Source organism: Acomys minous (assembly GCF_964271855.1).
Source record: "Acomys minous genome assembly, chromosome: 2".
Classification (NCBI taxonomy): Eukaryota; Metazoa; Chordata; class Mammalia; order Rodentia; family Muridae; genus Acomys; species Acomys minous.
Genome location: NC_140484.1, coordinates 94,398,834 through 94,426,808, shown reverse-complemented (window position 1 = coordinate 94,426,808; position 27,975 = coordinate 94,398,834). Strand labels below are relative to the sequence as shown.

The window sequence follows — 27,975 nt, the reverse complement described above, 5'->3', positions numbered from 1 at the left end:
AAGATATGGAATATTATGCATTGGGAAAATGGGTTTGAGCATATAAGGAGCCTGCATCATACCAAGTAGGCATATGCACACACCCATGCATACAGTCTACTGCGTGGACTGTGACGTGGGAGCATATATTTGGAGGGTCAGATGATGACTGTGAGAGTTAACTAACGTAAGAATTACAATGATGAAAGTAGATAGGTGACATAGAGCTGTACCCTGGAATGATGAGGACAGTGGAGTTTAAAAAAAAAAAAAAGATTGCCACAAGTCAATTCTTTATTATGGTTAAATAACAAAGCGGATCCTACACACTCCCGTTTAAGTGAACCAACCAATATTTTCATGATATTCACCAGCTCTTTGGGGGTGTCTGCTCGTGTCTTTATCCGTTAGTTATTGCTGCCTACCAAAGTGAGACGGCAATTATTCTTTTTCTTATGTGCCAATGGGTCAGTGTGGGGCAGTTCTGCTGATGTGGACCAACCTCACCCTTGGTTGCAGTTATGAGTTAGCCAGGAAGTCAGGACGGTGGCTTTGTTCCTGATCTTGTTCAACATCGTGCCCAGGCTTCTTATCAAAGTTCATTCTAATAACTGGCATTTTTCTTTGCTTAATACCATTCCCTGGGCCAATGCAGAAACTGTAAAATGTGTGAACACATGGATAGGTAGAGAAAATTGGAGCCATTTTTTTTTTAAATTAATCTACCAGACCCTCAAAGTCCAACTTGCCTGTCATGATTCTTTACCTTATACATCATCTAGAAATGAGCTGAACCAAAGAACTGAGCAAAAGAAGTCCTGAGAATCAGGTCTAAGACACTTGGGGGCCTGGCTGTCAAGCCCACAGCAGAGTAGAAGCTTTTAAATTAGCTGCTTAGCAACTTTAGCTGTGTCTTGGGGCATCACTTCCAATGTAGTAGAGTAGGAAACAGGAAAACTACACTTGCTGTTTTTCTTTCAAGACAATTTCAAGGATTCCTTCCCTTCCCCCTACAAACCCGAACAAGTGTTCTTGAGGTTAGTCACATCCTGGAGTAACAAATTCAAGAAACGTTTACACCTGTAACCAAGGATTTTCAGCAAGGCCTCAGTGAATTTTTCAAATCAGACGCAGCTGAGGAAAGGCTAGTCCTGGGTTTCCTGTGCATCTCGTGGAAGAGAACTCTAGTCCCAGTGCAACAAGATGGGCTCTTAGCAAATCACGAGGTCCTCTACAAATTTTATCAAACCACAAACCTTTCCAAATCGATCACTTGTCTCTTCCTGGGAAATCGGCCTAAGGAGGATCCCACCCACTTCCGCCCTTTGCAGTCACACCGCGTCCGAAGGTTCCCGGGAGATCCTACTTTAAATACGAGGTGCATAGGGCTTTGGCTTTTGATCAGTTGGTGGGCTAAGGTCACCTCGGAAGATAGCACACTGCTCCAGCGCTTGGGGGGCCGGGCCTGAGCTGTACCCGACTTGCGCGCGCGCGCCGCTTACGTCACTAAGCTGCGTCCAGGTTCTGGGCTGCTTCTCTGGTGCGGTCGGCGGCGTTGCGGAAGGCAGTCCGAGGTGGGCTCCCTCTTGGCTCTCCCATGGAGGAGGCGGCGCTCACTGCGGTCCCGGATGCACGAACTTCCCGCGGGACGTCGCCGGAGGCGGTGGCCGTGTGCGCGCAGGAGCGAGCTGCCTGCGTGGGGGTGTGAGCGGACACCCGGGTCGCGTCCCGGAGGGAGCCGCGTCGCCCGCCGGCCTGCGACTGCTCTACGGTAGCTACTTCCTGTAAGCAAGCTCCAGGGCTGAACCGCGAGCAGTCTTGGCATTCTGGAGCCGGAGGAGCGCCCCTGGGGCGATTTCCTTTTTCGCGTGTTCTGAGGTGGACACAGCTTCTCTAAGTGATCCGCAGCGAGGAAGTCCGTGGTGAGTGGGATTGCCATTCAACCCGGCGGAAGTCTGGCTGGTTGGCCCTGTCCGGTCTCGTGCTCGATGATATCTGTCTCATAGACGATGGTTTCAGCTTGCAGTAACGTTTTGAGCATGCTTGTTTTAATTTCCTAGCGCTTAACCAGGATCGACGAATCTTTTCGTGCAATTAAACAAAACGCAAGTGTTTTGGGGGTTCTTGGCTCTTTGATTTCTCTACTAGAATATCAAGGCATTTAGTTTAGGACTACGTCTTAAGTTCTGTTTCTTGAGATTCTGTGTCATGTGCCCGTTTGATACCTTATCATCATGTTTAAAGTTAAAAGGGGAAAGTCTGGGAGCAGAGGTCTTTTATTCCAGAGCTGTGTGTGGAAGCTCAGCTGACTGGTTTTTATAGTACTTGATAAGTGAAAAAAAAAAAAAATATGGCCACTAGTAATTGTATTTCTAAAAGCATTTAGTACATTTCAGTGCTTTCACCTGCTTCCATATTTTCTTCTTTCCAGGGTGGAGCCACTCTGCCATGGTTAAATACTTTAAATGGGAATAAAGGATAGCATTTCCAAGAAAATGAGGAGGAATGAATCGTCTCTGTTTTTTAAAAGAAAGACCACATTAAACTTATATGTAAGTTCAAACTTGAATGTCTAACAGCCTTGCTGCGCTAGGTCGGAGATTAGGTTCTGTAGTATTTATAAGTGTGGGTTTAAAATTATTAGCCAAGGAGCTGGGGAGATGGGTCAGTTGGTAGAGTGCTGATCTCTGCTCACCCTCATAAAAAGCCAAGCCTGTAGCACAGATCTGGCCAGCTAGTCTTGGTTAATCAGTAGGCTCCAGGTTCATTTAGAGATTCTGTATGGAAAGATAAGACAGAGCCTGCCTGAGAACGGTGCGCTTTCTTCAGTTTTCCACAGATGTGGTTTCACATGGGAAATTCCCCCACCCCTGTCACACACCTACACCCTAAGTGCTGGGTGCACCCACAAGAAAAATTAGCTAAATGTGAAGTTGAGACTACTGAAAGCTTTAGATAGCAGTAAAAACCATGTAAAAGTAAAGACTTAACTAAACTTTCAAAGCTGGGCATGGTGGCACTCAGGAAGCTGAGGCAGGAAGATTTCAAGATCAAGGTCAGCCTGGACTGTGTAGGGAGACCCTTCCGCTCTAATGCTTTAAGAGGATACAGCAGTCAGGAGTAGTAGAGTCAGTCTGTCTTCTGAGTGACCATCTCCTGAGTGAGATGTGTTTTATTTTTTTTGTAGCTGTAAAGAAGTAATGGTATCTTCTGATATTGTGCAAGGCAAGTGCAAGCCCTTGTTATTAGAGATAAGAAAAACGGTTCCACTTGCTTTGAAACTATGTGAAGGTATAAAATGATTCACACGTGACTTAGCTAGTGTCCTTTCTTCTATAGAGAATATAAAAAGCGTCACCTAAACTCTTACTTATTTATCAGTATATGTTATGGTGCACACAAGAACTTCTCTTAGAGTGACATGGTGATGATGATGGTGGGGTAAAAGGGAGACTTAGGGCAAAGAATGCAAGGTAACAGGTATGTAGAATAAGTTGTGAGATTTAGTGTGTAACCTGAAGGTTATAGCTGATAAAAATTGTATTAGAGCTTTTAAAAGTCCCTGCTCGACAAACTACAAAGAGTTCTATGCACTTCTGTATTGTGAAACTGAGCACACATTATCAGATTAAAACATACCCACATATCACATTTTGTGTATACCTAATTGTATTAATTTTGTATAAATAAATTTGAAGTTAACACTTGTATAAAGTTCTGTGGCGACTGTAGGTAAAACTAACGTGTGGCATGCAAAACAAATGGATTGCAGGTGGATTTATATCTCTTGGCTTCACCTTGCTTTCAGGGGCTTCCTCGTGGTCTGGCATGTAACGCTATTCTGCTGTGGTGTCTCACCTAACTTAGGATTGACCATGGTAGTCTTCCTTTTCCCCCAAAACTGCATACCTGCTCTTATGTCAGAGCCTTTGTTTTCCTGCTTTGTTCTTTTTCCATCCCTTTCAAGTCTGCTCAGTGTTACCCTGTCAAGGCCTCCTTCCTTACCCCCTTAATGTGCTAAAGTTTTCACCACAGCATTTACCACTTTGCAATGTTTATTTATTTATTGAAATACCGTGCCTCCACCTAGGAGCTAACATTCATGAAGACAAGAGTTGTCTTTGTTTTCTTTTTTTAATGGCTTTAACCTGTTGTAAATAAATTACGTACTCAAAGCGTCTTTGCTGATTTAAGTAAATGTGATAGGAAAGCCGATTCTTCACTAAGAGCCACAGAGAAGGAGGTTATGATCTATATAAGTAACCTTAATACAGGTGGGAAAATCCAGAGTAGAACAGGCTAAAGACCAGGGAATTCCTCAACTGTGGTAATTACAGAGCTTGGGTAGAAGAGTGCTTTTTGATTGGGCCTTTTGCAGTGTTGACACGTAAATAAACAAGGAGCCTTATGAGAAGAATACAATGTATGTGGAATATAATGTTGTGAAATAAGATTTAAACTTTAGGTGTGAAAGAAATACAGGGTCTTAGTTATTGGGTTACAAAATTAAGACTTATTGGTAAATAGTGGGTAATCATTGTAAGGAGGGTTTTTTTTTCTTTAATTTCATTTTATATTTTCCCCATGTTAATCATGTACTAAACCCTAACTCCTAAGTTTTTAAGCAAGAGAATAAGATTGGCAGAGATGTTTTCTACCCCTGTCGACAGCATTGGATGGCTTAAATTGGATTAGAGCCAGAAGACATGGAGATACAGATCTGATTAGGCAGAGCAGATGCAGGACCATGTTGTAAACGTAGAATACATATGACACTGTGGTCTCTTTTGCATACTTTGGCTGATAAGAATGGTGACTGCATTGTCAGAGCAGTAGGAGGACACGTGGGGTAGACCCCTGGTTTCCGCTGCCAGTTACCTGCTGTGACTAGGAGACATCCAGTGGGAAAAGGAGAGGGCTCAGGGTGAAACCTGGATTGAGTCCCGGCTCTGCTACCTGCTGGTGCCTGACAAGCTATTTAATGTCACTGCCTGTTTTCTCATTCCTGGCTTCTTCTACATATTTTCTCAAGTCCTTATGGAAATAAAATGTGAAAAATCGCCCACTTTAAATATATATTTGAGTTGGTGTAATTTTTAAGTTTGCTAATTTTGGTGATAGAGTTTCTCGTTTGTTAGTTTGTAAAGAAAGTCTCAGTGTAGGCTTTTCTCATATATTAGAATGTTTCTATACCCATCGCACATTCCTTAAAATTTATGTTCTCTATAGTATAAGAAAATGCAGATGAAATTTGTTAGCTTTTAGAGACATATTTCACTTTGGACATGTGAGTATTTAATGAAAGTTAATATTTTGTTTCTTTTTAAAAAAATTTAATTAACTTACTCAGATTACATCTCAATTGTTATCCCATCACTTGTATCTGAAAGTTTACATTTTAAGTATGTAGAATCAGTTGTAAAAATTTAGTTTGTTAAAATCTAGAATATCCGAGTGTGGTGGCACGTATCTGTAATCCCAGTACTCTGCAAGTTCAAGACCAGCCTGGTCTACAAATGAGTCCAGGACAGCAACCCTGTCTCGAAAAACCAAAAGAAAGAAAGAAAAAAGAAAAATAATGGAAATTACAAGTTTTAAACTGTTTAAAATTGAAATGGTGGTGTGTGCCTTTAATCCCAGAACTTGAAAGGCAGAGGCAGGCTGATCTCTTAGTTTGAGGCCAGTCTGGTCTGCATAGCAAGTTTCATGACACACAAAGCTACATAGAGACCTTGTGTCAAGCAAAACAAAAGATTTGAATTTATTGGGTAGGTGTAGTGGTGTACTGCTTTCATCCCTGCACTGTGAGGTAGAGGCAAGCTGATTTCTGTCAGTCCAAGGCCAGCCTGGCTTTCAAATCAAGTTCCAGGCGGCTGGAGAGATGCTCAGCAGTTAAAAGCACTATCCTCTCTTCCAGAGGTCCTGAGTTCAGTTCCTAGCAACTACATGGTGGCTCACAACCATCTATAATGAGATCTGATGCCCTCCTGTGCCATGCAGGTGTACATGCAGATAAAGAACTCACATAAAATAAGTAAAATCTTTAAAACAAACAAACAAAAAACAGATCAAGTTGCAGGCTCCCTGGGGCTAAAGCCATCTCTCAACAAACAAAAAGTTGAATTTATTATTTTCAGTGTTTTTCATTTTCTGCTGTGTATCTATTCTTGAACATGGACATCTTTGGTGGAAAGTCCCCAGGCCTTTGAACTCCAGTGCCTGGTACATAATAGCTGCTCAGTGTATTTACTGAACAATCCCACATGTAAATGATAGTAACACTTGGTGGCCATTCTGCCTAAGGCCTGGTGAGAAATAAACTGGGTAGGTTACTGACTGGAACCTGTCATCTTTTGCTTGGAAATCTAGTTGAAGTTAAATTTAGCAAGTTTTCTTTTTCCTTTCTACCTAGGCTGCACACAGACTGTTGAGTCTTATTACCAACCCTGAAATGTACCAGATTTGCACTGTGCATGGAAATACACTCATGGAAGTTTGAGGAGGGTGTTAAGTGTCCTGCTTGTTAATTACTGTCGTACTATCTTGATACAGGGTGTCTCACTTAACCTGTAGCTGTGCTGGCAACAAGCAAGCCTGAGCAACCCTATTTCTCTGCCTTCTCCCTCCTGTTCTCAGTGCTGGCATTATAGGCGTTGATAAGGCCATGCCCAGCTTTTTAAAACTTGGGTGCTGGGGTTTGAACTTGTACCCTCATATTTGCTGGGCTATCTTCTATCCCTCCTATGTTTTTCCATTCAGCTTTCTTTAAGGTTGGCCCTGTCTTAGAATAATAATAAAAAAATCTCTGGCATGCGCTCAGCCGTGGTTGACGGACGTTCAGTTACAGAGTCGGAACAAGATATGACCAGATCAGAGACTAGCAAAGCAACTCATTTCTTTCAGGATGTTCACACATATGTCCTGTTACTAAATGTAAGTCCAAATGAGATAATCTATTTTCGTAGTTTAGTGGCTGTTGGCTGCCTTAGAATTTGAGGACAGGCCTCCCACTCCTCCTCCTGTTGGTATATTTCCAGAAGTAAACAATCTGAAAAAGCAACTTTAATTCTAGAAAGCCTTTCAAATCAGATTTGCTTCCACAAGTGAGTGCTTTTGTGGGGGAAGCACACAGATATCCAGAGTAATTGTCTTTAAGGAACTTAGGTTGAAGATGAAGAGTTTTCTTCAGGGAGCTAAGACTTGGTTCAGTGATTAAGAGTACTTGTTGCTCTAGCAGAGGACGGGCCCTCAGCAGCCATTTGTAGCTCTCATTCCAGGAGACCTGGCACCCTCCTCTGGCCGTGGCACACATGGTACATACATTTAGGGAAAACACACAGTTTTTAAATGTTTTTATTTTAAGTTTGTCTTCAAAGACAGAACAGTAATTGAGAATTTCTAAAACCACATGTATATGATTGAGTCATCTCACCCCCAAAGCCCTTTCAACTTTGTATGTTTGGACAGTATGTAGGTAAAAATAAAAACAAAAGGAAAAACAGATTTAAAACAGTGTCATGAAACTTTAAATTGTGAAGGAAATTCTTATATAAGGCAAAATAGATGTAGGAACAAATAACTTTAGAATAAAATGAAAGACTTTCTAGGATTAAGGTGGTTTTTTTTGTTTGTTTACTTCTGGAAATATACCAGTTGGCAGAGGAGTGGTAGGCTTGTTTTCAAATTCTAAGGCAGCCACAGTCACTAAACTATGAAAATGCCTTACTTCATTTGGAGTTAAATGCATAAAAGCATTATTTTAATTACCCCTTACTTTAGTGGTTATGGTGGATCAGTTCTCGACCCTGGAGCTGGACATGTAAGATAGACAGCTGTTTCTTACTTTCCTGTACTGAAACCAGAGACAGAACACCACACACTCCTTGCAGAGCCTCATGGATGTGGTAGTCAGAATAGAGTAATGAACTTGGGAGGCAGGCTTTTTAATCACAGGAGTACCTTGTGGCTCCTGAGGGAGATGGGATTGCTTGATTTCATAATTTCTTAGGCTGGCAAGAGTACTGAAGCTCACTGCGTGGTATGAACAAAATAGTGCCTGGTTTAACCTTGGGGTTTTTATCAACAGAGGCATGGAGGGGAATCTGTGGTGAGACAGTTCAAGGCTTTCCCAGCTGTATCAGATGTCAGGTCAGCAGATAATATTGGTGTTGTTTGTATTAATCTTTTTTTCATACTGTGCTGGCTAGTTTTATGTCAGTTTGGCATAAACTAAGAGTTATTTTGCAAAGGAGACTCTGAAGTGAGAAAATGCCTTTACTAGATTGCTCATTGGGCAAGCTGGTGGTGTGTTTTCTTGTTTGATGGATTGATGTGGGTGGGCTCAGCTCACTGTGGGCCATGCACACGAAAGGCAGAGTCCATTTTGCATTGGCTAACTGCTCCTGGAGTATGCTTGATGTACCCAGTATCACTACATAGGAGAAAACTGATTTTCCTTTTCCCAGTAGGTTTTGTTATAAATTGGTTCTTGGGTAGGAATGAGGCTGTATCTACTTCCCCTTCTCAGTGCTGGGATTTTGTCTGGTTTGAACTTGTGTTTGTCACAGTCTGGGAAGTTCATGTTAGTATCAGCCTTGTTATGTCTGAAGATGCTGTTTCCTTGGAGTCATCCACCACTTCTGGCTCTTAAAAATCTCTGTGCCTCCTTTTCTGAGTCTAGGTGCTAACTAAGTATAACAGCTGTGGGGTTTGTTGTGGGCAGCTCTTCTGTAAATAAGCAGAGTGGGGTGGGGGTTGTCACAAAGGATTGCGTTTTACTTTAGAGACAAGGTCTCACTATCCCAGGTTAAACTCAAACTTGCAACAATACTGATTTTTTTCATTAATCTACTTAATCACTTTATACCCTGATAACAGCCCCCTCCCTCCCCTCCACCAAGCCCCACCCTCATACCCCTCCACCTGCTCTCTCCTCCCTTCTTCTCACTGAAGGGGAGCACCCCTCCCCCATGAGTGACAACCCATCCTGGTACATGAAGTTGCAGCAGGACTAGGTGCATCCTTTCCCATGGAGGCTAGACAAGGCAGCCGAGCTATGGGGAGAGTATTTTTTAGTCTATTCATCGGTCTCTTGTGCTTAAAAGAGACCAATGTTGTGTGTGCACATTTTTGGAGTATGTGAGTGTGTTCTTTGCATATGTGGAGACTAGAGAACAACAGCTATTTACCTTGTTATGTGAAAAGAGTGGTTAAGTAGTTAGGTTTTGTTTGTTTTGTTTTTCTTCCAGAGACAAGATTTTTCTTTGCAGCCCTGGCTCTCTTGGAACTTACTCTGTAGACCAGGCTAGCCTTGAACTCAAAAACATTCACCTGCCTCTGTGTCCCAAGTGCTGGGATTAAAGGCATGTGCCACACTGCCTGGTGATAGTTAGAGTTTTGTTTTTCTTAATTAAATTAAATTTTTAAATTTTTTGGGTTTTTTGTTTTTGTTCTTTGTTTTTTGAGACAGGGTTTCTCTGTGTAGCCTTGGCTGTCATGGACTCGCTTTGTAGACCAGGCTGGTCTCGAACTCACAGTGATCTGCCTGCCTCTGCATCCCGAGTGCTGGGATTAAAGGCCTGTGCCACCATGCCTGGCGATAGTTAGGTTTCTAATTTACTATTTTCCAAGATTCTGTGACCATTGTCATTGCATTTTATTCATTTCTAGTATTACTACTTCCTAGCTTAACGATATTTTTAAATTCTCAAGTTTATAGGCTCTGACAATTTGGTTCCATATTACAGTGCTGATCTAGATGATGAAGCTATTGATTACATATGAATGGCCACCCCAGAATAGGCAGGGTTTTTGGGGGGGTCAGTTAACATGTATTTTATTCATCTGTTTTGATCTAGAAAACATGAAGTTTTGGAGTTGTCAGAAAGCTGTGGGCTTAAAAGGCCAATAATTTGCTTAGAGTTTAGGTGACTTGCTCATGAACAAGTAAACCAGGCATGTGGAATGTGATAGGAGCAACGTGAGCAGAGTTATTTTAAAGTTCTGATAGTGTATGGAAATCATTTTCCATCTTGTTCAGAAATCCTTCTTCTTCCCTCCCTGTATGTGTTTCCTGTATGCATGTATCTCTGTATCTAGTGGTTATGTCAGGGCATAAGGAAGCTATGTTTAAACCTGAGAGATCAAGAGAGTTTATTCTAATATCAGTGAAGAAATACTGTTGGCATACTTTTAAAATCTATTTTTATTTTGAGTTCCTTATCTCTTTCTCCCCTTTCCACCCCAATCTCTTTCAACACCAGCTAGGAGAGAAAGAAGGTTAGTGGGAAGAAGGAGCATAGTTTTTCTAGCTAGTTCCTGCTGTTTAGGGCTGTTGGGTTCCTTGGGGCAAGTCCAATCTCCTTTTCAGGGTATCTCCAACTTCTCGTCAAACTGCATCAGTAGCAACCAGGAGCAGTAGGAGAGAAGCACCAGTAGCCCTTTTTCTTGGGGCCTCCAGCACCCCCCCCCCCAATCCCGGTCTCTGTGTCTGGCATGTATTCCTATTGGCAAAGACCACGCCTGTGCACGAGGTAGTTCCCAGCTGACAAAGATTACATGCCCTCTTCATGAGGCAGTTGTCAGCTGTGGACAAACTGGAGCAGCCTCCATATCCCGCACCTGAGCTTAAAACAAAACCACGTTTGATGTTAACGATAACTTCCACAACAGAATACCAACACTCAAATGCATGAACTTCCCAGAAGGGGTGAAGTCAAGCAGATAAAAGGCAGTTTCCTCCTTCTATGTTCTTTTTTTGGTTTTCTCTTGTAGTCCTGGCTGTCCTGGACTCGCTTTGTAGACCAGGCTGGTCTCTAACTCACAGAGATCCACCTCCCTCTGTCTCCGGAGTGCTGGGATTAAAGGCATGCTCCACCTCGCCTGGCTCCCATGTTCTTTTTTCTAGGCTGCAACCCTATGATGTCACCCACATTTAGGGTGAGTCTTCCTGGTTCATATAGTCTGATCGAAGAAATCCCTTACAGGATTGGACAGCGTGGAAGCTTCCATTTTTCTTGATTCTACATGCAGTAAAGTTGGCAACCAAGATTAGCCTTCACATAGCTGGCCGTGATGGCACATGCCTTTAATCCCAGCACTCGGGAGCCAGAGCTCCCTGGACACACTGGGAGCTGTCCAGGACAGCCAAGGCTACACAGAGAAACCCTGTCTCGAAAAACCAAACCAAACAAACAAACAAAAGATTAGCCTTCACATGTGGTGATGGCATAAAGGAACAAAGTGCGAGGGATTTTCAATCCATGTGCAAAACTGGCAGTGTGCCATATACATTTTCTCCTCAGTTACCAGAGCAGATCTTGTAGCCGAGTCCCAAGTCAGTAGAATGAGAAGTGTCTCCCTGAAGTGTATGGGAGTTGTAATGAACCTCTCCTGGCCTCATCCCTTTGATGGAGCGCTATTATTTCAGTGTGGTAATGTTTATTGTTGTTCTAGTACTCTCTCTATTGTTTGCCTCCCTGTTGAAGACTAAGTGATACCAATTTTGTTTTGTATGAACATTTGCACGCATGTGTCTGTTGCTGGGGAATTAAAGCTAAGGCTTTGTGTATGTTGGGCATGTGCCCTGAGCTACTTTGCCAAAAAAAATGCTTCCCATTTTATTTAGAAGATTAAGTTAATATTTAGTGCATGCAGCATACATCTGATAAATACTGTTTGAACAGAGACATTATGGGGCCAATTATGGTTATATAGATCTGTAACCTTATAATCAGGAGGCTGAGGGAGGAATATTTTTACATCAAGCCCAATTTGGGCTACATTAGGCTGGGGAAAAGTATGTGTCGTCCCCCCCCCCCATGCCCCTCTGCTTTGTACACCTTAGTTTTTACATCAGTGAAGTTTATGAGTTGGCTCATTGGGAAAATAAATGTACCATCTGTCAGCTGGGGATTGAGTCTTCTGCTGCCATAGTCCTTACGTTTTCTAAAGACCAACAATATTACACTCCATATCTCACAGTAGACATTTTTGTCAACGTTGTCATCCTTTGCTAACAAAATAGTGGGGAAACTGCCTTTTCTCAGCATGTTTCCAGATAGGCCAAATAGATAGATTATCGTATATTTACAGCTTCTTTTCCCTTGCCCCTCTAGGGGCCTCCTACGTTGCCAAACCTGGCCTTAAACTCGAGTTCCTCCTTCATCTGCCTCCTGAGTGCTAGAATTACAGGTATATATTACCACACCTAGCCCCATGCATACTTCTAAATGAATAATATGTACATGAGAAAAATTCTAATATCTCTGTATGGAGGTAAGTATATTGATATGTATATAGATAAGTGTATTGGTGACCTAGATTTATATGTTATATTTAATTTTTATTTCTTTCCCTAACAGTAAAATTACATTATGGACTATCAGTTCAAGTTGAAAATAGTTAGAACAACACAAAGCCAGAGTTTATAAAAATAATCCAAGGCCGGGTGTGGTGGCGCATGCCTTTAATCCCAACACTCGGGAGGCAGAGGCAGGCGGATCACTGTGAGTTCAAGGCCAACCTGGTCTACAAAGTGAGTCCAGGACAGCCAAGGCTACACAGAGAGACCTTGTCTTGAAAAACTTAAAAAAAAACAAAAAACAAATAAAAATAATCCAAACTTGACTTTATATTATAGCCTCCTCTTTTGCCACAACTAGAAGAAACGTAATTAGGTTAGTGCTAAGTTTATATAGTATATGTTTCTAATCAGTAGTGGTAAATAAAGATTGTTGTACTTTTGTGGGGAGATAAATGAAGTAAATATATGAATTGTATGTGAACTGTCATTATGATTTTGTGAAAATCTCACTTTATTTCCTATCATTTAGATTTGAAGACTGTATCATCCTGTCTCCAGTACAAGCAGGTTCTCTGTTCTGTGATCAATGTCATTCACAGGAACTTAAGTAACAAACGAAATGAGCCTGGGGCGTGGAAAATATGACTTTTATATCGGTCTGGGATTGGCTATGACCTCCAGCATTTTCATTGGAGGGAGTTTCATTTTGAAAAAGAAAGGCCTTCTGCGACTTGCCAGGAAAGGCTCCATGAGAGCAGGTAAGTTGTGTCCTTACAGGTATCAAAAAGTACATATGTACTCAGGTTCTTTGAATATAGAAGCACTGTCTTCATTCTTTGTCAATATATTTGAACATTTGAAATCTTCAAGAGATTTCTAAATATTGAGAAAATAAATTGTCAGAATATTAGCTGCTTACTCCTGTAGTTACTGTCAAAATAGGAACAGAACCAGTGCCAAGTTAGTCTCCAGAGTTTAAATTTCATCATGTCTCTGCAGGAGGAAATGGGATCCATGAGTAGAACCAGGCTTTTATTAGGGACGAGGATATTTTGTACATGATAGTGGAATTTCTGACTTCTAGCTTAAATGTTTTTCTTGATGGTTTCAAATTGCACCAAGGAAAGAATGGTCTTGCTTAGTCTGTGCACTTCACTAATTGACCTGAATGGTGAAAGTAGTTTCCCCTTAAATTGTTGATATATCACAAGACACTGGAGGATACTCTGAGTAATTGGATTTTAGTTCAATCCGTGGACATCCACTATGTTTCCTGGCATTGTGAGATATCAATGCTTATGTTCCACATCCTGGTTATGCTTCATTTTATACCTTATTGGACCTCATCTTTGAGAGTCAAAGGGATCACTTTTCTTCCTCTGCTGTCTCTGTGGCCAGATCTAACTTAGGAATATTAAGATAGAAAGCAGTCTCTTAGTATTTAGTGGACAAGGGAGAAAATACTAGCGTTTCAGCTTTTTTCTATAGCCCTTCAACCTTGGCCTTAAGGCATCTATCCCCTGTTACTATTCCTAACGCATAGGCTCATAAAGTTCATTCACTTTAGTTTTCATGGGCAATGGCTGAATTACCGATTGCTTCCTGACTTAGTTTGTTCAAGGGGAGAACCAAGGAAAAAGTGGATTTTTTTTTCTTCCTGGCAGCCTAAATTATGAGTCTTTCTCAGTCTTTGTAGGACCATAGTGCCTTCTTAAGTGGGGCTGCAGACATGTAAACAGCTTCCTCTTTGCAGACTAACTCATATGGAGTTGAGCTACTTCTGCAACCCTCCTCTTTCCAGAAAGGATCTTATTCTAGTTCAGGATCTCCTGGAACTCACTCTGTAGCCCAGGCTGGCTTCAGACTTGTAGGATGCACCTTGCTTCAGATTTCCAAGTCCTGCGGTTGCAGGTGTGCACCATTCTGCCCAGCTTTGTTACTTTTTGTTGGTTCATTTTTCTTACTTATTAAAGCTGCCTTTTAAAAAGGAACTAACTACAAGAGATAAGTTAGTTCTTTAACTCAAGAGTATATTACAAGTGTAAACATATTGAGGAGTCTCCTGATCTTCATATTACTTTTCTAAGGCAATCATGAAATATCCAAGAAATCTCATAATTGGACATCTTAAAATCTGTGATTACTGAATAATTTTTACAGGTTTTATACAAGAGAATGATAATCTTCCAAAGAAATCAAATATTTCTTCATTCACAGGTCAAGGTGGCCATGCGTATCTTAAGGAGTGGTTGTGGTGGGCTGGACTGCTGTCAAGTATGTATAGAGAACATTTGAAGAAAGCATATAACTATATGTTATAATAGTTACATATGTTGTTACAGTTTGTATTAGCAAACTTTAAAACTTACATTCTGTTTTTATAAGTTAAATTCAAAGTAAATGTAAGCCTGTAAATGTAACTTAGTTAATTGCTTGTTTATTTGAATGATAAGATCTTCAAAAAACTAGTCTGATTAAAACATTTTTGATATATATATTGCCTTTGAAAACATTTACAGGATAAGTAGTTTAAAAGGTGTGTGTGTGTCTGTCTGTCTGTCTGTCTGTGTATCTGTTGTGTCTGTGAGTAAAGGGAGCAATTGAGCACTTGCTTAACATGTGAAACACCCAGGATTTGATTCCTCAGCACTGCAAAAAAAAAAATTGGCAAATGAAAGTTAATAGTAAAAAAAAATTGGTTTTTAGTTTTTTCTCTGTTAGCTCTCATTCCAAATTGAAAAGGAGGTATTTATTTGATAAGACCGTTCTTGTTTGCTTTGATCACTACCTTTATGAAGATAAGTGAAGGTGGCTGGAAAGATGGCTCAGTGGTTAAGAGCACTTGTGTTGCTCTTATAGGCAACCTGGGTGTGATTCCCAAGACCCATATGGTGGTTTACAACCATCTATAACTCCAGTTCTGACACCCTTTTCTGACCTCTGTAGGTACCAAACATGCTCACGGTATACATAAATACATCCAGGTCAAACTCTCAAGACAAAAAATTAATCTTCTAAAAATGTGAAATAGGCTGGCTGTGGCAGCACACACCTTTAATTCTAGCACTCTGGTAGGCAGAGGCAGGCAGATCTCTGTGAGTTTGAGGCCAGCTTGATGTACAAAGTGAGCCCAGGGCAGCTAAGGCTACACAGAGAAACCCTGTCTCGAAAAACCAAAAAAGAAAAATAAGAGATAAGTTGGGAAATAAATTGTCTTTTAGACACCTAACACTTAGGCTGGGCAGTGATGGTACACACCTTTAATCCCAGTACTCAGGAGGCAGAGGCAGGCAGATCTCTGTGAGTTCGAGGCCAGCCTGGTCTACAGTGTGTTCCAGGACAGCCAGGGCTACATAGAGAAACTTTATAAGGCAACAACGACAAAAACCCACCTGAGACTTGAGTATTTAACAAATACCTGTTCTGTTGATCATCTCTTACATGCCAGGCATTGTTCTTTGTGCTGAAGACATACTAGTAAGAGGAAAATACCTACTTAGAAGAAGCCTACATTTTAAGTGAGGCAGACAAATAGGTTAGAAGGTGGGTTTTGGTTTAGTTTGGTTTGTTTGGTGTGTGTGTGTGTGTGTGGAGAGAGAGAGAGAGAGAGAGAGAGAGAGAGAGAAGGAACAAAGCTGGAAGGGGGATATGAACTGGAGAGTAGGTAGACAGACTTTTAAAAAATAGTAGACAAGCGAGGTTGTGAGTCATGTGGCCATATGAGGAAAGAGCGTTTAAGATGAAGGCGATAGTAGCTACAGACTTCGCTGAGGACTGTGACTATCCTGTCACTGTGATAGTCTTCTCTATGATACTCCCAGTTGCTCTTGCTTCTTGGTATTCACACCTTTGGGTAATCCTCTCTTACAAGGAATTAGTGCTGGCCCACTATGATCACAGAACCCAGGAAGTCATGGTACATGACTTCAAAGGCTACATCATAAATGGAATTGCAGCGTTTCCATTTTGTCTTGGATTGCTTGTTTTGAGGGAAGCCACTTGCTATGCTGTGAAGACGTTCAAACTATTTTTACAGAGGTCCCTAAACAGCAAATAGCCAGTCATATCATTGTGCCAAATGTGCCTCTAACCTTCAGGCACTGGAAACCTTGGTTTATATTGACACAAGGTCTTAAAAGATCCTGACCATTTCCTAAAGTCTGGGCCAACATGCTGTGTCAGTAAATTATTATTTTTACCCTGACATAATTTAGGCACTACTTTATATGCCTGATAAAAATGTCATAAAAGCATGTAGCCTGGGTTGATGGATGGCACGTGCCTAACTATGATCCCAGTACATAGGAGGCTAAGGTAGAAGGAGTAAGAGTTTGAGACCAGGAGCTCGAGTAATGACCCAGTAATTAAGAGTACTGGCTGCTCTGCAGAGGATCTGGGTTCAGTGCCCAGCATCCAAGTGGTGGCTCACAACTGTCTAACTAGTCCAAGATATGTAGTACCCTCTGGCCTCTGCAGGCACCAGGCATGCACAGGATACACAGATACACATGTAGACAAACCACTCATGCACATAAAATAAAAACAAAATTAAAAAGTATGATGTCAACCCAGAGTACATAATCAGAACCAGCCACAAAAAATCAATTAAAACAACCCAAAGAAGGGAAAAAGTACCTCCCCCACCCCTACTAGCAAAAACTAGCCAAGCAGAAAGCTATATTAAAAGCATATAGGAATAGTGTATTGGAAAAATCAATCAACATTTTCACTGGAAACAAGTTACAAGGCTGGAGAAAAAAATCTCCTTTAAAAGAATTGAAAAGCTAATGTGATATTGGAGAATAGCCTGTCTTTTATCCAGGAATGATACAGGCTCTAGAGGTAGTTCTCAACCTTCCTAATGCTATAACTCTTTAATACAGTTCTTCATGTTGTGGTGACCCTCAACTATAAAAAGTAGTTCCATTGCTATTTCTTTATTTTTTTTTAATTATTAATTTTTATGTACGTTGGTATCTTGTCTGCATGTCTGACTGTGTGTGAAGTTGTCAGATCTTCTGTAACTGGGGCTACAGACAGGTGTGAGCTGCCATATGGGTGCTGGGAATTGAACCTGGGTCCTTTGGAAGAGCAGCCAGTGCTCTTAACGGCTGAGCCATCTCTCCAGCCCCCTCATTGCTATTTCATAACTATAATTCTGTTCCTCTTATGAATTGTAATAAAAAATATCTGACATACAGGATATCTGATATGCAACCCCCAAAGGGGTTGTGACCCACAGGTTGAGAACTGCCCTAGAGGAAGTAGGTAAGAGATAGAGTGGGCCTTTGGATTGGACTAACAAGGATCATCAGCCTTTGGTTGCTAAAATGGGAGCTATTGAATGCTCTGGGCTGAACTCTGAAAGGCTATGTCTTATGAGTAAGGTAAACTATATTAGCTGATTGCTGGATAAATTCTTGCTTTCGTCTGGAATTGCTTAGTGCCTGTGCACCTGGAAGAAAGCAAATATTCTCTTGAAAATATATCCTCATGCCCTTAATGTCTCTATAAGGAATTTTAGAAGTAAATAAAGTGTCCATTTGGTAAAGTGGCATGTGCTTGTAATTCCAGCCACATGGGAGGCAGAGGCAGGAGGATCATTTGAGTCCATGTTCAGGTTCAGCCTGGATAACACAATGAGACTCCACCTCTAAAGAAAGAGGGAAGCAAAGGAGAAAAAGGAAAAAGAAAAGGGTAGGAAAGACACTCACAAAAAATTAAAATTAAAAAGGTTGGGTTTTAAAAAAGGAGCCCATAAAAACTTGTGAAATTGATCTTTATATCTATGTGAGCTTCTTTTAATTATATGTTGTCCTAGTTTACAAATTATTGCCTGTACACATCAATCTTATTTTTAAATTAAAACTATATATTTGGATACCAGATGTTGGTAGTTTACAGACCCATACATTAGAGAAGATTAGGAAGTTAGTGGACAACAGCATAGTTGAAATAATGTGTAGGTATTATATAAAATGCAGGTATATTAAAATTGAGTACATTCCTATCTGAGAGGTGTTTTTATTGTCCATCTCTTCAGTGGGAGCTGGCGAGGTGGCCAACTTTGCTGCATATGCATTTGCTCCGGCCACACTAGTGACTCCACTAGGTGCACTCAGCGTCCTTGTAAGGTAAGAGTGTTTCACACGAGAAATGGAATTTTAATCTCTAAATTACTCAAGTGCTGATTGTATGTCAAAACACTTGAACAACCTTGAGGATTGTTTGTTTGTTTTGAGACAGGGTTTCTCTGTGTAACCTTGGCTGTCCTGGACTCACTTTATCAACCAGGCTGGCCTTGAATTCAGAGATCTGCCTGCCACAGCTCCCAGCCCTTGAGGATTTTTAATGTTCTGTAGTAATGTAATGTTTCTCAAAGTTACCCTCTTTGCATAGTTATTGATTAATGGGACAAAATCAGTTTATACTTCCACTTGTATTCAGGACCAGCATGTTAGTGACTTCAACTTTAGAAAATTCTAAGTTGTAACTTGCCTTACATTTACCATTCAGTATGCCACATACCTTGGTAAGTAGGCTTCCTTAATGTTATAGAACATCAAGCCTTGGCTTTAGGGGGTGTTGGGTGCTTTTAAAGACTGGCCTGAAGTACTTGTTTTGCAAAGCCAGCTTAAAACTTGTCACAGTGATCCGCCTGCCTCTGCCTCTCGAGTGCTGGGATTAAAGGCATGTGCCACCACACCTGGCGGCTACAGACTATTTTAAAAAAGGATCTAAGCTATATAAATTATAGCTCTTTATGTTGCATATTTTATGTGGAGTCTTAATAGTAAAAGGATGGTAAATGCACTTCAGCATATGTGAAGCAGGTGGTTCATACAAAAAAAGCAGTCTAAGAAGCAGCAGTAGAGAAGGCAAGACAAGAACTTAATCAGTATCCCGAAAAGGCAAGGGGCCAGTATCTTCATAACTGTCTTCTGTGGTGACTGATGGGAGCTCTCAGTTGATACAGGGAGAGGAAGCCAGAGGACTCACAGCCAAGCCATCTCATTCCGTCAGGCTGGTTTTGTTAGGAGTGTCCTTGTTTCTGTGGATTGCTTTTGCTTAGAAGATTATTCACACTTAACCATGTTTACTGATCAGACTTGCTCCTTCAGTATATGGTTATTGCAGGCTATTCTTACTGAACAAAGGAGACAGGTGCAAAATGGAGGCAGAGACCACATTTTACCTACTAATTGGATGCTCACAAGTTCAGGTGAAGAGTCAGTACATTCTAGCAAAAGGAACCCTTAAGTCCTCATTACAGTTTTACAATTGAAAGTACATTTTTTTTTTCTAAAAGCAGGAAGCACTTTTTGTGTGAGCTCAGTCATATATATTGCAAGTCTGTTAATCTTGAAAGTTTAAAAAAAAGTTAATTTAAATGTTCAACCTTTTAATTCTTCCTTTTAGTGCCATTCTGTCTTCATACTTCCTAAATGAAAGACTTAACCTTCATGGGAAAATTGGATGTTTGCTCAGTATCTTAGGGTCTACAGTTATGGTCATTCATGCTCCAAAGGAAGAAGAGATTGAGACCTTAAATGAAATGTCACATAAGCTAGGTGATCCAGGTAAGAAAGGATTCATTAGTGCTGTTGGACTTAACATTTTTAACTTAATTTTTATTTTAATCTAGATTTTGCATGTACATAGATGAATTATTTTGCACAGGTTATAAGAAATAGTTCTCATGTGTCCCTAGCCTCCTGTCCTTTCTGTTTAATTATGTTTTTAATTTCCAAATAATATGCTTGTATCACTGTTATTTCCTTGACTGGAGTCACCATCTGGTACTTATTATACTTATAAAAGTTTAGTATATTCCTTCATGTTGCCCTTACAATAAAACTTGCATTCTTAAGCATTATGGTTACTTCCTTCTTTCCCTCTTTTAGTTCCAGAGTCTCACTTTATAGCCCAGGCTGGCCATCAACTTGTGGTGCCTGCCTCAGTGCCTTAAGTGCTAGGATTTTAGGTGTGCACCTACCCAGTTTGTTGATGTTTTCTTGTGTATCTTGAAACTTGCCTCATCTGATAGTTATCTTAATTGCTTAATTCTTTAATTATTCCTGTGAAATTATCAGTTCCTCTTAGAACTCTTCCAGGTTGTCTGGTTCTGTTCTAAGTTATTTTAAGCCCATGAGAAAACCTGGGTAGACTTTGAACCCATACCGTGTTTCCCTTCACCACCACCCCATTCTACATGGGCTTGGTGTGAGTGTTCTGTGCTACTGAGCTACATTCTGATCCAACATAGCGAACTTTTTTTTTTCTCTCTTTTTTTTGAGATAGGGTCTCATCATGTAACTCTAGTTTGTCTGGAACTCAATATACACTAATAGGCCTTGAACTCACAGAGATCCACCTGCCTCTGCCTCCCAAGTGCTAGGATTAAAGGCATGTGCCACCACACCTAGCTCCAAATACAGTTTTCTCAGATTTGCTGTGTTATCTTTCAGATACTCTGTGAATATTTTTAATAAAATATTTCTCTTAATTATTTTTTCTTTGTTTCTGTCTGCTTTAAATTGTCCTCATTTGTGGAGTTTGAAGGAGCAGAGTACATTTTCTTTCTTTCTTTCCTTCCTTCCTTCGGTTTTTTGAGACAGGGTTTCTGTGTTATCTTGGTTGTCCTGAACTCTCTATGTAGACCGGGCTGACCTCAAACTCACAGTGATCCACTTGCCTCCACTTCCAGAGTGCTAGAGTTACTGGTATCTGTCCCCATTCTCTGCCTTTTCCCCCTTTTCATCCTAAAATTAGGTCATCTATGTACTATCTGCACTGGAGTACCAATCACTAAGAACTGTGCCTGGCCTACATGGCTTTACAGTTGTCAGCTAGGATGCATACTCTATTCTCCATAGTCAACCAGGACCCCAACAGTATTTAGATTCTCTTACTGGCTGCTTATTTTAATACTTGTTTGGGTTTCAAATGTTTTCCTTTGAGGGAAGACAACTCACATTACAGGTTTTTTTGTTTGTTTGTTTTGTTTTTTGTTGTTGTTGTTTTTACTATTTTGGTTTTTTGAGACAGGGTTTCACTGTGTGGCCTTGGCTGTCCTGGGACTCACTCTGTAGACTAGGCAGGCTTTGAACTCACAGAGATCTACCCTCCTCTGCTACCACCCAGCTATAACTCTAGATTTTTTTTCCTGTCCCCTCCCTTCTATCCCCACTCCCCACTCTTCAGCAAGTCCTCCTTATTGCAGATGCAAATTGTTGAACTTTCAAGGGCACTTCCTGAATTCAGTCTACACTGGTGTCTTTTCTGTTCTAATTATCATTTGCCTGTGCCTTGTGATTTAGAATACTTAAGTAGGCATAAGAGACTACTTTAAAAATGTTTGTGGTGTCACACCTTTATTTTCAGCACCCAGGAGGCAGAAGTAGGTGGTGGATCTTTGAATGCAAGGCTAGCCTGGTCTACAGAATGAATTCCAGGACAGCCAGGGCTACACAGAGAATCCTTGTCTGAAAAAAAAAAAAAACCAATGAAAATATAAATGTTAATAGTGTGAGATGTTTTTCGTTAACTAAGAAGCATATTTTAATTTCATACTATGTAGTTTGACTTTAGAGTAGTACTGAGGGTTGAACCCATGACTTCACTACACATTCCCGGCAAGCACTCTGCAGTTGTACTCTGTCCCCAGCCCTCTAGTGTATATTTCTCATGTGTTTAGGTGTGACTTGGCTAGCGGATCAAGAGAAAGCTAATTTGTATTCTGGATGACCTGAGAATTATTTTCTTGGAGTCACATTACCAATCTTTGTTTTGAATACAAGTTACCTTCAATTAGTAACTTAAAATTTTTATAATAAATTAATTCATCAAATAGGAGTTAATTTTATAGGCAAGATAAATCTGAGGATGCAGTACTGAGAGATACATTTATAGCTTTCCTATTGAGGTTTGGGTGTGCATTCTGTTTCAGTATAGCTTTTCTTTGCTTCCTCCAGGTTTTGTGGTCTTTGCAACATTTGTGGTCATTGTGGCCTTGATATTCATCTTTGTGGTGGGACCTCGACACGGACAGACAAACATTCTTGTGTATATAACAATCTGCTCTGTGATTGGAGCATTTTCAGTCTCCTGTGTGAAGGGTTTGGGCATCGCCATCAAAGAGTTGTTGGCTGGAAAGCCTGTTCTGCAGCACCCCCTGGCCTGGATTCTGCTGCTTAGCCTTGTGGTCTGTGTGAGCACACAAATTAATTACCTAAACCGAGCTCTGGACATCTTCAACACTTCCATAGTGACTCCAATATATTATGTGTTCTTTACAACTTCAGTTTTGACTTGTTCAGCTATTCTTTTTAAAGAATGGCAAGATATGCCTGTTGATGATGTCATTGGGACCTTGAGTGGCTTCTTCACAATCATTGTGGGGATATTTTTGTTGCATGCCTTTAAAGATGTCAATTTTAGTCTAGCAAATCTGCCCGTATCTCTTCGAAAAGATGAAAAGGCAGTGAATGGCAATCTTTCTAATATGTATGAAGTTCTTAATAATAATGAAGAAGGCTTATCCTGTGGAATTGAACATACCGGTGAAAATATCTCCCGTAGAAATGGAAACCTGACATCTTTTTAAGGATATGATTGAAAAGTTAACCTGTAATTCTGTTATAAAGTGACTTTTGAGTACCAGAATGTATCTGAAGAAATTGTCCTCAAATAATGTCCTCTAAAGACAATCTTTTTTAAGTTTTCACTAATTTGGATCAAGAAATTACTTTTCTTATATTTAAACAATGGTAGCTCACTAAAATGACCTCAGTACATGGCTAATTTCTAATATTGTATAAAGGTATTTTACATTTCTATTCATTCTCCAGAAATCTAAATGCACTAATGACAAGTTTAAGCCTATAAAAATGTTTTATTTTTTCATTGGTGATCAATATTAAAATGTACATTGTGACCCCATCACATCAATTCCTCATCATACTAAGGCTTGTTGATTATAAGTGTGTTTGTATGAGATTCCAAGAAAATAATTCTCAGGTGGTGATTTGTCACCCCAATCTCTTGTTTCCTACGCATATTTGATGGCTTCCTTTTGGAAAACACCACTGTCAGTACTTGCTGTGTCCATAGTGACTTAGAGTTCTGTCATCGTATGTGAGCTCTTGGACCTTTCCAGTGTGTGTTCATAATGGATTGTCAGCAACTGTGGGATGTCAAGACGCCTGTGGTTTCTTTAGAAACTTATGCTTGGATGAGATGACACGTTAGAACGAAGTCCTCATTCTGATCCCAAATGCTTAGATTTAAAATGTTTTTAAAATATGGTCTCTTTGAACACAGTGGTTTATTTTACTTAAGGGTTTGAGCCTTACATATTTTGGTTTATTAGAAACTGTGTGAAAAGTGTTCATAGAAAATTACAAACAGGTATAAAGAGCTAGGCCAGTGTAAGGAGTACTCTCCAGCTTCACACTTGCCTACTTTCTAGTTATGTGTTGGCCTATAGTCACCCTCCTCCATCCTACCCACCACTGACAGGAACTGAGGTTTGGGCCTATGCCTGTTTGTGTTCCTTCCCATAGTTGCATAGTGGCTTTGTACTGGTTTTGTGAAATAAATTCCTTTTTTTTTTTTTCTGTGATAGCATTATTTTATTATTGGCACTCTAAGGAGCTCTTGTTTTTTGGATTTTTGGTTTGCTTTTTTGTTTTCTCTGACTGCCTCCCTCTGTGTAACTCCCTTTTGGCCATACTGGGTGTCAGTCACAGGACCATGTGTATTCTACATGAATATTTTAACACCGAGCTACATTTCCAACCTTCTTATGTAACTTAAACACCAGAGAGAATAGGTCCCCAGATATACTGTATCTGTTTTATGTACTGTATGTCTTATTTTGCACATTTAAAAAAAGCCAATGTTCATTCCCTTTGGGATGAAGTTTCCATTGAGAATGTGTGTGTTGTATGTACAACACTTTATACGTAGGTCATCTTATAACACAAGCATTTTATTTGGCCTATCACTTGGTAATACTTTTAAAATCTATACTTCATAGAGTCAGTACAGATGCCAATACAGCTTCAAATCAACAAAATATTTTAGGTAACCTTTTGATAAATACGCTTGTTAAAGATGTAACTCAGGTTTACAGTACAGCAGATGGTAGTTGTGTTTTATTTCCTGTGTAAAATAAAGCTCAAAGCTTTTGGACTTTGGTGTTTCCCAGCCAACTTTGTATATTTGCTTTTAAGACAGGGACCTTGCTATGTTCCTTGAGCTGTCCTTGAACTCCTGGCCTGCAATGGTCTTCATTCTTCAGCTTCCCCCACGTAGCAGGAATGTCAGTTGCACACTACTGTACCTGATTCTCACTGTGTCTACTTTCAAACTGGTAAGAAAACTGGGCTCTTGCTTTTCACTCGGCAGGTAGGTCCCACGGGCCAACTCCAGCTGAGTGAGAAAATTCCCCCCAGCAACTGAGAAGGAATGCCGAGGGCTGTTAGAACTTACGTTCTCCCCAGTCCCTTTTTTGAAGTGCCCACTCATTTCCCCCCCAAACTGTTGGCCTGATGAGTAGAAGCACACACTATAGATGTGCTGGTATTCCTTCCATGTCCTTTATGGACAGCTGTTGTCGACATTTCCCTGGCGTTCATTTCCTCCCTGCCCAAACCTGACTGTAGAGTTAAATGTGTGCTAGTTGTAGCTGAGAGATGTCACAAGCCGGGCGTGGTGGCACATCCCAGCACTCCGGAGGCAGAGGCAGAAGGATCTTTGTCAGTTCGAGGCCAGTTCTACAGAGTGAGTCCAGGACAGCCGGAACTTGTTACACAGAGAAACCCTGTCTCAAAAACCAAAAAGAAAAAGAAAGATGTTACGATCTTGTCCTACTTACTGAACCCACTCTATGAAATGTGGGTATGTACAGGGACCATCCTGCCCATGCCAATGAATGAACACAAATAGATTGCATTATTTTTTATTTCTCTAATCTTTTAAGTCTATCTCACAAATCAGACTGTCACTATTAGACTTAGTAGAAACAGAGGAAACGATTTCACTATCTTGGCATAAATGGAACAATGACTTAGAAAAGATTTCCTAAAAGACTATCACAAAATCTCTAAACAAAGCTAGTAGTTCAATTTAATGGTAATTGGTAGGGGATTCATACTTTAATAGAATTAGTTGATATTATGCTTCTTATAGGATAATGAGGGAATCCACATTTCATACCTAACATGAAAATATGTGTCTAAGACCGTAACGGCAATAACTAGTAACCAGTATTCTCGGACTTTCCAATTCCAAAGGCATATACAGTTTTAGTATAGAAAAATAAGTAAGTTTTATAAAGTTAAGCTTTCAGATCAAAAACACCCCCTTTAAGTAGGTTCAGACATAATGGAAAATAGCCCCTAAAAATTTCAATATAGTTTACATAAAGACAAACATGCATCAGTTACTGGATGCTGTGAGCTCAGCCCTCAGCTGCTGGCTAGGGACTGGTGGATGGGTGGCTGGAAGCAGCGTACATGTTCCACAGGTGTGCTCTCCCCATCGCCAGATTTCAAGTACTTGTCCAGGATAGTGATGATCTCATCATTGAGAATCTGGAACTTGCGAATCCTCTCCACCATCTTCTTCAATGGCTACAATTAGATCAGTCATATATTGTGCTTTAAAATGCAAGGATTCAATTTCAGAAAAATTACAAAAAATTATATTGATCTCTGCTGCCTTTCTAATATCACTATTGGAGCAAATAATACATTTTCAACTTAAAACTACTTTAATTTTAGTACTGGTTAAGTATAGACCTGTAAAAGTTATTTATCAGTTGTCAATTGGCCAGGAGTGGTGCTTATGCCAGTGTGCTACTACTCAGAATGAAGCAGGTTTCCTGTTAGTTCAAGGCCAGCCTGAGGTCCACAGTGAGTTCCAGGTCTTGCTGGGTGACCCTTTCCTCCCCAAAACCCAAAAGCAAACAAAAAGAACTTATGAGCCAAAAGCTGGAATATTAACATGATCATAATATGCTTAGTATGCAAAGACCTGTAAACTAATAAAATACAAGTTTTTCCAGTTCAACAGTCCCTAGGGAGAAGAGGCTTTGAGTCTTCTCTATAAGTCTGGATAAAGATGAGACAGAACTTGAAAACATTGCTGGTTTGGCCCACACAGACGGTAAAGGTGAGAAGAGACCACCTGGTCTACACCTAGAGACTTCACGAGAAGTTCTAATAACCCACAGGGTAGCAGCTGTCAGCAAACAACAGCAAATCTTCAATGGAGACATTTAAATAGAGGCTTGTGACAGACGCAAGGATGTGAGAGTCTTACATGCCTAATTCCAAGGCCTTCAAATATCAGAATTAGAATTTAAAATAACAAGAGGGGAACATTGCAGTTGAAATATTCCTGCCAAAATTATAAGAACCAAATTTAGATTGAGGGGGGAAAAAAACTTGAAAGTAAAAAATCCCAGCTAACTTAACCTGAAATGAATTAGTTACCTCTAAGACACACGGAAGAAAATACTAAGGCTGTATTCCAGAGAGCCAATGAAATGGAGGTATGGAAGCTAGCACTACCTATCAGACATTGAATTCCTTTGCATTTATGGATATTCTCTTTAGGGACTTGAAGAGAGCACCTGGATTGTCTGGGCAGACCCAGTGCAATAATCTAAGCAGAAAAGTTTCTTAAGTTGTTGACAGGAAAGATGTGGTAAAAGTGGGTGGTCACCTGTTGCTTGAAGGGGCCGTATAGAAACCATATTAGCTCAACATAGACATCCTCTGAGAGACTCCACCTAGTGGGAGATCAGCACAGATGCTGGGACTCCCGGCTGGACTCTGGATGAGAATGGTATAGAAAAATGGAGGGAGGGGGGAATGGAAGGACCCAAAAGATTAAGGAGACCATCAAGGCCAGTAGATCTGGACCTGGGGTGGGGGGATGCATAAACTGTTGGACCCACCAAGGACAATGCACGCAGTAAACCTAGACCCTCTGTTCAGATCTAGCCAATGGACAGCTCACTCTCCACGGTTGGGGGAGGAGCAGGGGCCTCCGACATGAACTCTGGTGCCCCTGATTTGATCAGTTTCCCTTGGCAGGGAAGCCTGGCAGCACAGAGAGGAAGGGAAAGCAGGGTATCTGGATGAGACCTGATAGGCTGTGGTCATATGGTGGAGGAAAGGGTCCCCTTCTGTCAGAGGTCTAGGGGAGGAGAATGGGGCAGAAGAGGGAGGGAGGGTGGGAATGGGACACAAGAGGGAGGGAGGGAGGGAATGGGACACAAGAGGGAGGGAGGGAGGGAGGGAGGGAATGGGACACAAGAGGGAGGGAGGGAGGGAATAGGACACAAGAGGGAGGGAGGGAGGGAATGGGACACAAGAGGGAGGGAGGGAGGGAATGGGACACAAGAGGGAGGGAGGGTGGGAATGGGACACAAGAGGGAGGGAGGGTGGGAATGGGACACAAGAGGGAGGGAGGGTGGGAATGGGACACAAGAGGGAGGGAGGGTGGGAATGGGACACAAGAGGGAGGGAGGGTGGGAATGGGACACAAGAGGGAGGGAGGGAGGGAATGGGACACAAGAGGGAGGGAGGGAGGGAATAGGACACAAGAGGGAGGGAGGGTGGGAATGGGACACAAGAGGGAGGGAGGGTGGGAATGGGACACAAGAGGGAGGGAGGGAG

The 27,975-nt window shown here is 41.0% G+C and overlaps 2 protein-coding genes across 6 annotated transcripts in view; one reads left to right on the top strand and one right to left on the bottom strand.

Moving 5' to 3' along the window:
* The first annotated feature begins 358 nt into the window (after positions 1-358).
* Positions 359-24,478, top strand: NIPA2 (NIPA magnesium transporter 2). Of its 5 annotated transcripts, none has more exons than XM_084771378.1 (7): positions 359-1,901; positions 2,411-2,531; positions 12,883-13,041; positions 14,501-14,557; positions 18,327-18,417; positions 19,703-19,863; positions 22,258-24,478. In XM_084771378.1, the coding sequence occupies exons 3-7, from the start codon at positions 12,903-12,905 to the stop codon at positions 22,887-22,889; spliced, it is 1,080 nt and encodes a 359-aa protein (XP_084627504.1). In that variant the 5' UTR covers positions 359-1,901; positions 2,411-2,531; positions 12,883-12,902; the 3' UTR covers positions 22,890-24,478. The 5 variants fall into 5 exon arrangements, with proteins under 5 accessions (XP_084627504.1, XP_084627505.1, XP_084627503.1 ...); XM_084771377.1 differs by having other exon boundaries at positions 761-1,750; positions 12,813-13,041; XM_084771376.1 differs by having other exon boundaries at positions 761-1,763; positions 12,813-13,041.
* Positions 24,479-25,231: 753 nt separating this feature from the next.
* CYFIP1 (cytoplasmic FMR1 interacting protein 1) overlaps positions 25,232-27,975 on the bottom strand; it is a 91,921-nt gene continuing 89,177 nt past the window's right edge. The window contains 1 exon segment of the mRNA XM_084771349.1: positions 25,232-25,920. Within this exon segment, the coding sequence (XP_084627475.1) occupies positions 25,756-25,920 (165 nt within the window). The 3' untranslated portion in view covers positions 25,232-25,755.

Excerpts from the sequence above, each read along its gene's own strand:
- NIPA2 (XM_084771378.1), top strand. The coding sequence starts at position 12,903 with ATGAGCCTGGGGCGTGGAAAATATGACTTTTATATCGGTCTGGGATTG. Across the intron at positions 14,558-18,326 it reads GTGGGCTGGACTGCTGTCAA|TGGGAGCTGGCGAGGTGGCC; the intron begins GTATGTATAGAG and ends CCATCTCTTCAG. Across the intron at positions 18,418-19,702 it reads GCACTCAGCGTCCTTGTAAG|TGCCATTCTGTCTTCATACT; the intron begins GTAAGAGTGTTT and ends TCTTCCTTTTAG.